Source organism: Mirounga leonina, unplaced genomic scaffold, assembly GCF_011800145.1.
Source record: "Mirounga leonina isolate KUSES-001 unplaced genomic scaffold, KU_Mleo_1.0 Mir_115, whole genome shotgun sequence".
In the NCBI taxonomy this organism is placed as follows: Eukaryota; Metazoa; Chordata; class Mammalia; order Carnivora; family Phocidae; genus Mirounga; species Mirounga leonina.
The window spans coordinates 64,471,289-64,485,857 of NW_023270268.1; the positions used below are offsets into that span (position 1 = coordinate 64,471,289).

A 14,569-nucleotide genomic window follows, 5' to 3' on the forward strand; every position below is an offset into this window, starting at 1 on the left:
ACAGATGGCCAACAGACACATGAAAAGATGCTCAACATCACTTATCCTCAGGAAAATGCAAATCAAAACTACAGTGAGATATCACCTCACACCTGTCAGAATGGCTAAAATCAATAACACGAGAAACAAAAGGTGTTGGCGAAAATGTGGAAAAGGGGAAAACTTTTGCACTGTTGGTGGGAGTGCAAACTGGTGCAGCCACTGTAGAAAACAGTATGGAGGTTCCTCAAAAAATTAAAAATAAAACTATTCTATGATCCAGCAATCACACTAGATACTTACTACCCAAAAATACAAAAATATTGATTCATAGGGATACATGCACCCTGATGACTATAGCAACATTATCTACAATAGCCAAATTATGGAAACAGCCCAAGTGTCCATTGACTGATTAATGGATAAAGAAGAGGTGGTACATATATACAATGGACTATTATGAGCCATAAAAAGAATAAAATCTTGTCATTTGCAATGACATGGATGGAACTAGAGAGTATAATGATAAGTGACATAAGTCATTCAGAGAAAGACAAATACCATATGATTTCACTTATATGTGGAATTCAAGAAACAAAACAAACAAGTAAAGGAAAAGAAAAAAGAGAGAAAGAGAGAGGCAAACCAAGAACCATACTCAACTATAGAGAATACACTGATGGTTACCAGAAGGGTAGGGGCTGGGGGTATGGGTTAAATAGGAGATGGGGATTAAAAAAATAAAGAGAAAAAGAAAATACAAGGAGAAATATGTTTTTATTATCTTTTATTAATACAGATTAAATAATAGTATTTGTTTTCCTCCTTTTTGTATAGCAAGCATGCATGTATTGGTAAGTGGAGATTATTTTCCCAGTTTGAGGTAAATAAAATGGGGATATTAGCAAAAGGAAACAGAAAAAAATTATTTACAGTAAATCTTAACCAGTTGCACCAACACTGGATCTATTTTTTCCTAGTCTGATGTAGAAAACGCCCATAAGTACTCAGTGTTTACTTGTTTAGTGAATGAATAAATTAAATCAAACATTCCTTTGGGACCTATTATATGCCAGGCTTGCTGAATGTTATATCTAATCCTTGAGATTCAACTCCTTTCCCACTTCTCTTCAAAAGCTTTTGAAATCCTTTAATAAAAAGTCTTCTTCCTTTATTGTATCTATAGCTCATATTATTTGCTTATATATATTTTTAAAGATTTTATTTATTTATTTGAGAGAGAAAGTATGAGAGAGAGCAAGCACATGAGAGGGGGGAGGGTCAGAGGGAGAAGCAGACTCCCTGCTGAGCAGGGAGCCCGATGCGGGACTCCATCCAGGGACTCCAGGATCATGACCTGAGCCGAAGGCAGTCGCTTAACCAACTGAGCCACCCAGACGCCCCAATTTGCTTATATTTTTACATCTAGCAATTCTTTTTTTAATTTAATTTACTATTTATTTATTTATTTATTTATTTATAAATTTAATTTTATTATGTTATGTTAATCACCATACATTACATCATTAGTTTTTGATGTAGTGTTCCATGATTCATTGTTTGCGTATAACACCCAGTGCTCCATTCAATAAGTGCCCTCCTTAATACCCATCACCAGGCTAACCCATTCCCCCACTCCCTCCCCTCTAAAACCCTCAGTTTGTTTCTCAGAGTCCATAGTCTCTCATGGTTCATCTCCCCCTCCGATTTCCCCCTTTCATTTTTCCCTTCCTACTATCTTCTCTCTCTTTTTTTTAACATATAATGTATTATTTGTTTCATAGGTACAGGTCTGTGATTCATCAGTCTTACACAATTCACAGTGACAACTAGCAAGTCTTTACAATTATTTAATTACATGACTATAAGTAACTGCTACTGTTTTGCATGTTACAGATTCCCTTAGGAAAGTTTTAAACTTATCAGCAAATTAATAAATTTTTTTGAGATTAAAATTTTGTTAAATTTTTTTTTCCAAATAATCACAGGTCTCAAGTATAGTAGGACTAATGTAAACCTTTATTCTTTACAGTAGGTAAATTGAGCTCCAAATATTTAGATGGAACCATATAAATTATTGAGCATTTTATATGATAAACCTAATGTTTACTGCCTAATAAAGATAACACATGATATAAAGACAGAAAACTGGGAGCCAAGACACAGTAGTAAAAATATGGGAAAAATCAGGAAGCATTAAAACACTGTGATGATTATTTCTCACTTTCATATTTGTGTTTTAGCAGATCTTATTCTAGTCGGTTTGAAAGGTTCATATTAAATTAAATTAAATCATCTTGAAGTACGAGGAATAAAAGCCCCCACACAGTCTTGAGAGGAGAAGATATGGAGAAGGGATTTGGCTTTTGTAGTAGATTTTCAAATATTTGAAAAAAATTTCATTTGGAAATGGGTTTCCTTTTGGTCCATGTTGTCCTCCTGGGAACCACTGGATTGAAGTTCTAAGGGAGTAGAAATCTACTTTACATGAGGAAAACAGTTTAATAATTAGCAAATTGAATGTTGTTTCTTGGAGTTAAATGAGCTCTTAATTTGGATCTATTTCAGCAGAAACTTATTGACAATTTGCTGAGAGCTGATAAGAAATGAAAAGATTTGTGTATTGTGAAGGAGATTGAACCAGTAAATTCTTTTATTTTTATTTTTTTAAAGATTTTATTTATTTATCTGAGAGAGAGAGAATGAGAGGGGGGAGGGTCAGAGGGAGAAGCAGACTCCCTGCCGAGCAGGGAGCTCAATGGGGGACTCGATCCAGGGACTCCAGGATCATGACCTGAGCCGAAGGCAGTCGCTTAACCAACTGAGCCACCCAGGCGCCCTGAACCAGTAAATTCTAAATTCTCTTTATAATTCTAAGAAATTTTGAATCTCTTCTTGAGATCTAATTGACCTTTGATATGACTTCTTGCTGCCATTTTGAATAATAAATGAGAAAAAAGATCTGCAGTTTGTTATTAGTTAGGTGTCCAAAACACTAAATATTACCCAACCAATACAACTGACCTTTGCATTTTTCCTTTATTATGTAATTGGTGTTACTTTAGGGTATGCTTTTACAGGTCATAGATCAATAAGAATCTATGAATATACAATGTTCATATTTTAAAGGATCATGTCATTATAGCAGCATGCTTGGGAAAATAGTTCCTGGGATGTCTAAAATTTATATTGGGTTGTAAAACTGAGGTATGGGCCAAGGGTTAACAGCCTTGAATTTTGCCCTTAAAATTAGTCACAGAAAATCTACTTCATTATAAATACATTACTACTGAGTAGTGTCCTTCTGATTGATATGGCCAGAGCTACCTTTTTCAGCAGTCTTTTAAGCACCAATCCTTCATTTTGGTTCTAAAAATGAGATGGGCTCCTCCTCCCTAATTGGGACGTCAATTTTTACCTGCCAATACAGTTTGATGAGCTTGCTTATATACTGTTCACTTCCTCCACAGAGCCAGAACATGTAGTCAGCAATCATGGCACTCCTAAGAACAAGGACAATTAAAAAAAAAAACAAACCACAAATTTATAGGGCAGAAGGAAAACCATAACAAGTAGTATATATAAATACTGAGGAAGAAGATTTTGTCATATATAAATTTGAATAGATTAATATTAAGCAAAGCCCATGCACATTTTAGACTGTAGAAAGTAGGGTTGTTTTTGTCTTCTGTTGTTTTTCTTTTAATCTAAACTAAAACTCTAAAAGAAGCAATCAGCCATTTGTCTCCTAGATGTTTTTTTTCTGTTTGTACAGTGTAAGAATACTTAAAGACTATGAAGGAATGCATTGTTTTGGTTGCCCCTTATTAAGCTTCAGAGCATTTATAGAGCAACATATATTTTATGAACTCCAAAATGCCTTCAAACCTAGCATAGCCTATATAACTAACTATTGTACTATTACTTAAGCATATCTCAGACTTTACCTGAATTGAAGATTATTCACCTCTGATTAAATTGGCCTCCTTAAGAGTAAAAATAAAAAATTTCTAATTCAACACTCCCCTCCCCTAACTTCTGTGTTTAGTTGAACTGGTTTTGGTATCTAGTGTGTACAACCACTGAATTAGTCTTATTAAGCTAAGAGGATGTTAAAAACTATTGTGCAATTGGTATTAATTCATTGCTTAGCACCCTTTGGAAAAACAGTTTACTTTTATGACTGTTTCTGCTAGGCCTCCCTATTTCTTTTCTCCAGAGATTCCAAATCCAAATAAATGTGACTAGAAGTAATTCCAAACTGTCACGTTAGCCAATTAAACATACAATAATCCTGTGTACCTAATCAGTGGTACCAAGAGTTTATTTGTTTAAGTAGGGCTCTCATGGCGTACCCCTGGATGTTTTTCTTATCTTTGCCTGCAGATATGTGTTGTTTCTTGACACCACTGTGAATTGAATTAGGAAGTTTCCTTCCCTAAATATAGGTTGTCTAAGGCACGGCAGCTGAAAACTTACTATGGTACTCTGTCGGAAGAATTAGAATGTTTCGTTCTTGTTCAGAACTGACAGAAATTAGGACTTTAAAAAATAACAATGAAAAAAAAATACCATCATTTGGAGGGTTATTCAGCTCAGTTTATTTTTTTACACATGTGGTATTGGAAAGGAGCTATCCACTGACATTGAAAATAAATGACAATAATTTAGAAATAACTAATCTTCTAAGAATCCTTTTATATTTTTCAAAGCCCTAGTTTACTGATAAAATAAAGTGAGCTAGGAAGTTTTGATGTTGTGTGAATATGTAAAAAGTAGAAAAAAGTTATAAAGATTACAGACGAGAGGGGGCAAAAGTGAATTTCAAAATTTGCATTTGATAGAAACACTGGGAAAAATTTTCCTCTCATGACTACCTAAAAAGGAAGTCTACTTAAGTACCTGTCACCTAATAGAAATCCATTTAATAAATTCTGAATTTAGGAAATCAATGAAAAATGTAAAAAATCTCATTCTCAAAGACAGCACACACATATTTATAGAAGTTGGGTACTCTTAGGTGACGACTTGATTCTGCATTCTGATTCCTCCTTCCATTACCATTTGGAAGTGTAGATATGGCTCAACAAACATTGTCTAATGAGGAGACCAGCCATTAGTTAAACCAGGGGTGGGTAAAATTTTCCTGTAAAGGGTCAGATAGTAAATATTTTAGGCTTTGTGAGCCATGTGGTAACTTTGCCTTATGGAAGGACCTATGGACAATAAGTAAACAAATGAGTGGGGTTGTGTTCCATAAGACTTTATTTCCAAAAATACATGGTATGCCGGATTTGGTATAGTTCGTCTAACTCTAAGATAAATTACGAGGTTGAACAACAGGTGACAAGAATTGATATAATTGTCAGTCAGCAGTTAGGCACCAGCTTCTATATGTTCTGGCCACAGCCTCCCTTAAAGATTTCAGTCTACAGTTTTCTCTTTAGGGACAACGTATACACTGTACTAAGATTACTGTGCAGAGTTCAAGAAAGAAATTTTACAACTTTGAAACATGCAAAAAATGTAAACGATAATCCTGGATGGTAGGCACAGAGAGGCTTGAGTTAAGTAAAAGCTAAATTGATAGTTTCTATCATGTTAATGATCATCATTCTTAGACTGGAACAATTGGGAGGGAAAAAGAGAGATCATGACAGTGGGTTTCTAGAGCTTTCCTGCATTTTTAATGCTTTTGGTGATTTGGTTTTGAGTTCACCATTGTAAAATTAAAAGTTTTAGTATTTTTATTAATACTTTCCAAAAGTTGCTCTTTCTGTAATGATGTGTTGTCAAATTGATTTTATTATGCCTGGGGGCTCAAGTCTTTTCCCAAAGGAACATATCTCTAAATTTATATTGAAACAAGTGAAGAATTAAGATTCATTGAAATTTATTACCTGACCTCAGCGAAGCACAATTACTATAATAGTAAAAAGATACTAGTATTAAATAACAAAGAATGGTTTCAGAAAGCTACATGTTTGCTAATATACTTTTCATAAGTATAACTTGTTTCTCTTAATGTTAGAACACAATTTATATTGTAGTTGCTTCAACCCCATTTTCTTCCCAGTGGAAGTGGCAGTTATGTTTTCACTACCCACCTTCGTCTGGTTCCCTATCATAACTCTGCCCTACAGCTTAGCCTTTATAAATCAGTATAAAATTCAGTGGAAGAACATGAAAAGAGCATGGAAATAACATTATACCATGCAGTATTTATGAGGCAAGAGATAGGGGTTTTTCATCTTGCTGAATTTATAAAGGGCAAAGATAATCAACTCAGAGCATCTACAAGGAGTCCAGTACCTTGTGGGATCCTGGTTCTGGCAGACTCACCTGATGAATCGAATGTAAAGAGCACCATCATTCTTCCTACTTTCCTTTAGGTATCTCTGTTTACCTTTAGACCAATCTCCTGGAGGCTAGTCTGTGTGATTCAATGTTGCTTCTAAATGTCTTTGTTTCATTGTCATTATTGTATTCAACATACTTTCACTAACCTACTGAATACTGTAGCTGCACTGGAACTGGAGGATCATTTTAGCCAACCCCTTTTAAGTCACAGAGGGTGGCTTCATATCTGTCCCTTTTGAGCCTTTACTAGTGCTAAGCACCAGGTTAAGCATTTTACATAGCAGAGTATGAACCTGATCCCCCCCCCCCCACTTCGGCATCAGATCTCATCCCACCCCTGGAACTGCTCCAGTAATTCATTCTCTCTCTCTCTCTCGTTTATTTTCTTTTCCCTTTTTCATTTTTTCCCTTTTCTCCTGGAGCTTTTCTACCAGCACACAGAAATGCTGTTGTTTCTGCCATCTTAAAACAAAACACCTCCAAAGCCTCTCTTGATCTGCTTCCCTTCCAGTTATCATTTTCTTTCCTTCTACACAAACAACAAGCAACAACAACAAACCCACAGAAACTCCCTGAAAAAGCTGTGTGTGCTCCCTATCTCTAATTTCTCTCTTCCTTCTCTCTCCTAAACTCACTCCAGCAAGGCTCCAATTCCTACTACTTCACTGAAACTTATTTTGTCAATGCTACTAATGGTGTCCATGCAGCTAAAACAAACAATGGTTTAATTCTCAGTCTTCATTTTGCATGCACTCTCAGGTGCACGTGAGGCAACTGCTTGTTCCCTCGTCCAGTATATACTTTCCCACTTGGGTCCCACAACTCTGCTCTTTCCAGTTTCCCTCAATCTTACTGGTTGCTCTTCTCAGCCTCCTTTTCTGGTATCTTCTCCTCTCCCTGGATTCCTACCACATGGGCACAATGTTTGGGCCCCTTCTCTTTCTTTCTATATGCAATCCCTTGGTGATCTCACCAGTTTCGTGGTTTTAAATACAGTCTATGGATTGACAACCCTTACATTTATATCCTGAACTTAAACCTCTTTTTGGATCCTGAGACTTGTAGAAATTGTCTTCTTCACATCTCGACTTGGATACCCAATAGGTATTCCGAACTTAATATTTCTATACCCGAGAATCTAACCCTCCTTACTCTCCCTCCATCCAGTTTCTCAGGCAAAAAAATTAAAATTAGTGCTCCTGAGCAGGTCACTACTGTGCTTAAAACTGCAAAGGCTCCTTATCTTGCTTAGAGTAAACACCAGTTTTTAAAATGGCGTTTGAACCCCCTGTCATCTGGTCTCTGATCTCATTTCTGATTTACTCTGCTCCAGAAAAGTTGTTTACTCTGCTGTCGCTCAAAAAGAACACGTACACTATTGCCTCTGGGATTTTGCTTTTGACAGTCCCTGTTCCGGGATGTTCTTTCTCTAGATACCCCCTGACCTCCTTGTTCATCTACTTTAGGTCTTTATCAGATGTTATTTTCTCAGTGAGGACTACCCTGACCACATTCCAGTACTATCCATACCAAAGCCTAAAATATTTACTCTCTGGGTCTTTCCTGGAAGGCAAGCTTCCTGAGGGCCAGGAGTTTTGTCTGTTTTATTCACTGCTCTATCCCCAGTGCCTAGAACAGTCTTGGTGTGGTGGTCACAAAAGAAATATTTGTTGAATTAATGACTACACATTATCTAATTTTTTAAAGTCAAAAAAATTTAAATTCTTATTACAAAAACCTGAGGGCTATAGAGTTACGTAACTTACTAGGATTCTGCCAGAAGGAGTCTGGCCCTGGATTACCTCACTGCTCATATTTAACAATGTTTTTGTTCTGGAAGTGGCATGGGAATGGAGTGACAGGGTGGGCTGGCCCAATGTAGAATCCAACATTTAGCTCACAGGAGAGTTTAATAAATGCTAATGGATGCTGATGTATTTTTTTAATGTAAATTAAAGAGGAAAGGTACCAGGAAGCACATTAGCCTATTATGTTGTATCTAAAATTATTTTTTAACGTGACGTCTTCAGTCATGTGTCAATAACTATGGTTTCCCTGCAAGCCTACTGTACTCTTCTTTGGTATGATATTTGAGTTCATTTTAGAAAATGTTTCTGAAGTCACATTTAATTTACTTAATACATCTGTTAAATGTAAAAGGGTCAAAATCTGGCTTTTAAATATATATGTATCTAAAATAAAAGTTTTTTGTGTCATAACTCAGCTTATCGTGAATCAAATCCCATTTCTACAGAACAGCATATACACAATATAAGAATTTGAACATGTTATTATTACTAACTAGATAGGTACCAGTTCTGCTTTCCAAATTAATACCATACAAGGATCACAATGTTTAAGCATTTTCATGCCAGGTGATTTTACAGATTGGATATTTCTAAACAGACTGTGCAGTTCTAAGGTTATGAGAGTATACTATTGGCAGTTCTCAAGACCTATGTTCATATTCACAATCTTTAACATTTCTACTCAGCGTGGCCACTTGGTGGTGTAAAACAGTAAGATATGGGTAAACAAAAGAAAATCACAGCACACAATCAGCTGTGTGTTCTCATAGGGCTCCCTGGCTGGGACCTTGAAAAGTCATTCGTTCATCACCTTGCCTTTAGGCAGGATCACACTTAAACCTTTCAAATGAGACTGATGAGAATCTATTCTGTTTTAAAGACCTCCACAGAAGGACATTGCTCTGCTTTCCTCATTGATTCCTTAGTTTCACAGCCATTAATAGCATCTTCTGCAGCTTTAGTCTGCTGGTTTCAGTTCTTTCTCCAGGGTTAATGCAACCTAACTAGACCCTATCCTCTGGATAGCAGTTCTACGTATCCTCACAAAAATTTATTAATCTCTTTTCCCTAGATTAATTAATTAACCCCAGTTGCCTCCTTGGGTCCTCCTTGCTTGACATTAGTCAGTTTCATGATTGTCTTTTCAAGTTCTTTAAGTTCCTCCTTTTCTTTCTCCTACACTCGGAAATTGACCTCTCTCAAGAGTCTAAGGATAATCTTATGGTGTATGTATGCAGCTATTTCATTTGTGTAACTGGTACAGATACTTCTTGGAAGTGTGTCTATTAGATAGTTCTAACTACAGAATCCTTCCCTATTATCAACATACTTAGGAGGTTGTTTCCTTTCTCCCGTACTGAAAAAAGCTAAAGAACATATGTATAGGCATGCTGTTAATTTAGATTGATTAGATTGATTATTATTGATTAAAGTGTATATTCCTTTTGAAGGCAAATATACACTAATATTGAAGAGATTATATTCTGATCAAGGGGAGAATCAAACTATCAAATCCACTCAAGCAAACACCCCCCACCCCCAACATGAAGCTTCTTTTTGCAGTCTCACATATTTTCCACACAGCAATCAGCCACAGTGATCTTTAAAAACTATGGAAATAAAAATTACCTCAAGCAGAATGCAAACTCCTTCTGTGGTCTACTACTCTTGTGATAGGCTGCCCTTGTTTTCCTCTTCAACACATATTCTGTCACCTTCTAGTCAAGTGTGGCTTATTCGGTTGCTCAAAGCAAATATGAATTTTCCTGCCTTGGGGTATTTGCATATTAGGTGCCTCCTACCTGGAATCTCTTCCTTCCATTTTTGACCTGGCTGCTTCTTTTCAAGATTTGGACCTTTTGGCTTTAGCTTAAACATTGATGACCTCTTCAGTGAGGCCTTCTCTGACCACTCTGTGTAAATAAGTTCTGCCTTATCATCCCTCAACCAGAACATTCTTTTTCCTGCATAAGTCTCATGTTTTGTAATTACTGGTTAGTTTACCTATTACCTTCTTTTCCTAGGCTTGTACTGCCCAATATGGTAGCCACCACCCATATGTGGCTATTTGTATTTAAAAGAATTAAAATTTAAATTTAAAATCCAGTTCTCAGGTACATAAGGCACATTTCAGGTGTTCAATAGCCACACGTGGCTAGTGGCTACTGTGCTGACTAGCCCAGAACATCTCCATCAACACTGGGAGTTTAGTGGCAACACTGCTCTGGACTGTAAGCTATAAGGCCCGCCATTACAGTGCCTCATACAACACCTGGTAAATAGCAGGTGCTTGTGATGGTTGATCTTACGTGTCAACTGAGCCACAGGGGCCCAGATGTTTGATTCAACATGATGTCTGTGAGAGTGTGTCTGGGTGAGATTAACATGAATCTGTACACTGAGTAAAGCAGATTGTCCTCCCTGATGTGTGTGTGGCTTATCGAATCCACTGAAGGCCAGAATAGAACAAAAAGTCTGATAAGGGAGAATCTGCTTTCTGATTGTTGTTGATTTGGGACATCAGTCTTCTCCTGCCTTGAATTGGAATTTACACCAACACCTCCCCAGGTTCTCAGGCTTTTGGCTTCAGACTGGAACCAAACCTCTGCCTCTCCTGAATCTCCAGCTGCCAAACTACAGATTTCAGGCTCCAAATTTGCATGAGCCAATTCCATATATTTATACCTCCTATTGGTTCTGTTTCTCTGGAGAACCTTGACTAATACAGGGCTTAAATAACTTATATCTGCTTTTGTTTGCACTTTGCTCTGGTTATCCTTTTCCCCACTCCACTACCCCTAGTCATTTGGTTTTCATCAGGAGGCTCAGCCCTTATAGTGTTCTGAGTTCACTTATTTCAGTGGTTGATGAGCATTGAAGAAGTTATACTTTGGTCTCTCTACCTTTATAACAAGTCTGCCTGTGTGCCTAATTGCCTAGTTCTAATAGCTGAGAGTTATCCCTGACACCAAATCTCTACCTTTTGCAGACCAAATCTAGTTAATGTGTTTCTGCCTTGACTGTAACTCCAGATTTTGATTATACTAGGGTTCTAGCCATGCTTGCTCCTGCAAGATTGTCCAGCAATGGATAGTAGTTTTTTTTTTTAAGTTCCCTGCCTGCCTCTAGCATGAAATTTCAAATATTGCCTGTCTCTAGATTCTCAGTTGATAACAACAAAAAAACAATAAGAGTATTACTATTACTATTTATAACAACAACCAATATTTATCGGTGCTTACCATGCATATATTAAGTGCTTTTACATCTCATTTAATTCTTTTTTTTTTTTTTTAAAGATTTTATTTGACAGAAAGAGACACAGTGAGAGAGGGAACACAAGCAGGGGGCGTGGGAGAGGGAGAAGCAGGGTTCCTGCGGAGGAGAGCCCGATGCGGGGCTCGATCCCAGGATCCTGGGATCATGACCTGAGCTGAAGGCAGACGCTTAACGACTGAGCCACCCAGGCGCCCCTAATTCTTGAAACCAAGAACCTCACTTTCCTCATTTCGTTTGAGGAAATGAGGAAATGAGTTTCCTTAAACTGAGGAGGTTAATTTCCAAAAAGTTGTCAGCAGAGTCAGGATTCAACCAGATATATTTGTTATCAAATGTTGGTCTCTTAACCATGGTTCTGTACTACTTCTGTGCTGCCATTCTTTTTCTGTGCATCTTTTACAAAACTCTATTTTCTTTTGTTGGACTTCCCTGATGCTAATTTCTTGCCAACCTGTTGACCACTGGTACAATCTCTAAAAACCATACTCCTGTGGTTAAATGTGTGTGGTAGGCGTGGTTATTATTGCCTATTAATGCCTAGTCCTCCTCCCCTATTGCCATCCCATGCTCGTCTCACTAGCAGTCATGTCTTGGTGTTAGTTCTGGCTTATTAATCTGACACAGTCAACTTTCCTTTCCTGGCCATGTCAAGAGATGTGTCGTTACTTCTATAGAAAATATATATCTGGTTGAAGAGGTCTAGATGGATGGAATTCGTCTCAGATTATACATGAAGATTTGATATTGCTTTTGATTTTTTTGACCCAAATATGCTTATAAATATTATCAGCAAATATTTATTATGTTTATTACAATAGGTGAGGCTGGGAGTCATGGTAACATGGAAATGTATGAAGACATGATATTGACCTTTATGAGATGCCAAATTAACTACTGATAAAACAATATCTGAAAAGAGTAATCAAAATATAAGGCAGTTTTATATCCATAAAGAACCATGCAAATGTTAAGTACGTAATGTTAACTAAGAAGTACAGAGCAGAAAAGGGGAAATGATTACTCTTGGCTGTAATGGGCTGGTTCAGCCCTGAGACCTGAAGAATGGCTAGCACTATTTTAAAGTGATGATGAAGAAAAGGGAGGTTTTGTTTTTGTTTTGTGTGTGTTTGTTTTTTGTTTTCCAGAGACGTATCACATGCAGGGCTTTGAAGGTGGAAAGTATAATATAGGATCTGGGGAGAAACAGAGGGTCTGTGTAAAAGAAGAAAGGGAAGAAAGATCAGAAAATTATGTTTAGGACAGGTTATGGTAAGCCTTGAATTCCAGGCAGATGAATTTGAATTTTTGTCTTATAGACGTTGGAGAATAACTGAAGGATTTTTGGCAGGGAGAATAACATGAAAACTTCTAGTTCAAAAACCTCAGTCATTGCTAGCTTTCGATTCTATGATGGGGAGGAATCTTATCCAGCCAAGACCTCTCAGACTTGTTTAGCAGGGCCACAACCTGTGGCCATATTGGGAGCATTCCTGGGGTGTCTTCTTTTATATGGGTTTAAAAGCAGTGTCCTTTGACATCTGGACCTACTTACTTTCCAGGATGAAGAAGATGGTCTGGGGAACCAGGGTCCTGATAGGGCCACATGGATACAGAAAAGGGTCTGAGTACATGTTTTTTTTTTTTTTTTTTTTTATTCATGAGAGACAGATCGAGAGAGAAAGGCAGAGGGAGAAGCAGGCTCCCAAGGAGCAGGGAGCCTGATGCAGGACTCGATCCCAGGACCCTGAGATCATGACCTGAGCCAAAGGCAGACGCTTAACCATCTGAGCCACCCAGGCACCCCAGAGTACATGTTTTTATTAGATTCATATTTTCGTACTTTATGAATTCTTTCATTCTACAAAGATGGAGATTCTAAGATGAGTATGCAAACATACACAGATAATTATATCACAATGAGTGAAGTGGAATAATTGATAGATACACTAATGCAGTTGAGAGGGTTGGTGTGTTAGGGAGGGGGACCTCGAGGAGATGAAAGTCTGTGTCAGCCTAAAATGCTGAGCAGGAGTTAGCCAATCAAAGGGAGAGTGGGACTGAGAAGGGCATCCTAGGCATAGGGTACAACTTGACCACAGGTTCGGAAGTTAGAAGTAGGAGGATGAGTGGGAACCCCACAACAGGATCAGCTTTCTGCGTTTAGAGCAGGCAAAGAAGGCATGGAGAAGGCACAAGGGAGCATGGATTTTATCCTGTGGATTTTAAATACAGAACGACTCAGAGAGTTCTATGGTTTAGACAGAGAATCTTGGCAACTCTGTAAACGACGCATTTGAGGGTGAGAAGACTGGAAGTGGAAGGTTACTGTAAGAGTTCTGAGAGACAATGGATGAGTCTTAACTAGGCAGCGACTGCGGGCAAATGGGAAATTGAAACATTGGCACCATTCTTTAGGAAAAAGTCAAATGACAAAGGCAAGTGAGAAGGAATTTGAGTCCTTAAATAAGGTGATATTCCAGGCCCTGTGGAGACCTGGTGTCAGACACTAGGGGCTGTTTCCATAGAGGCATATCCTATTAATCTTGTGAGAAAAAAACCCCTAAAGATGAATGCTTTCCTTTTCCAGATGAATGGAAAGTATCTGATTCTCAAGAAAATCATAAATAATGATAAAACAATAATGGGCTTGGCCTGAAGCCAGCAGTATAACTCTTGGGTAGAGACTGACTGGTATCACAAACTGGCATCAACTTAAGTAATGTGCTGCCCTGACTCCCTGAAAAGCGTTGATGGAGCCCGATAAACCTGAGAAGTGTTCTTGGTGCTCATTCTTGAAGGTTTCCTTCTGGAGCATTCCTCTAGGGAATGTTCCTGCCTGTGACTGTCCCCTGTCTCACCATTATCCCAGGTCACTCTCCCTTGACCAAGAATTGAACCCCCATCCTTGGAACATTTCTTCACCAGCAGAGGGCGCCCTCACCTTTAGGTATTTGTGAAAATTCAGAACCCGTTTCTCTAAACTTGAATAGAATTACAAAGTTTTATCCAACTTTTTGTGGGATCAAAGCAAGGGACAGAATTAGGAAAAAACAAGGCATGTCATCTTAGGTCATCCTGAAAAGGGGCAAAAGCTAGAGGAGAGCCTGGCTATACAAAACCAGGCAATCCTGAACCTAATTTTG

At 37.8% G+C, this 14,569-nt stretch overlaps 1 protein-coding gene across 1 annotated transcript in view; it reads right to left on the reverse strand.

Annotated features, from left to right (window-relative positions):
• SPATA16 (spermatogenesis associated 16) overlaps positions 1-14,569 on the reverse strand; it is a 224,248-nt gene that overhangs the window by 74,187 nt on the left and 135,492 nt on the right. The window contains 1 exon segment of the mRNA XM_034999115.1: positions 3,331-3,482. Coding sequence (XP_034855006.1) covers positions 3,331-3,482 — 152 coding nt within the window.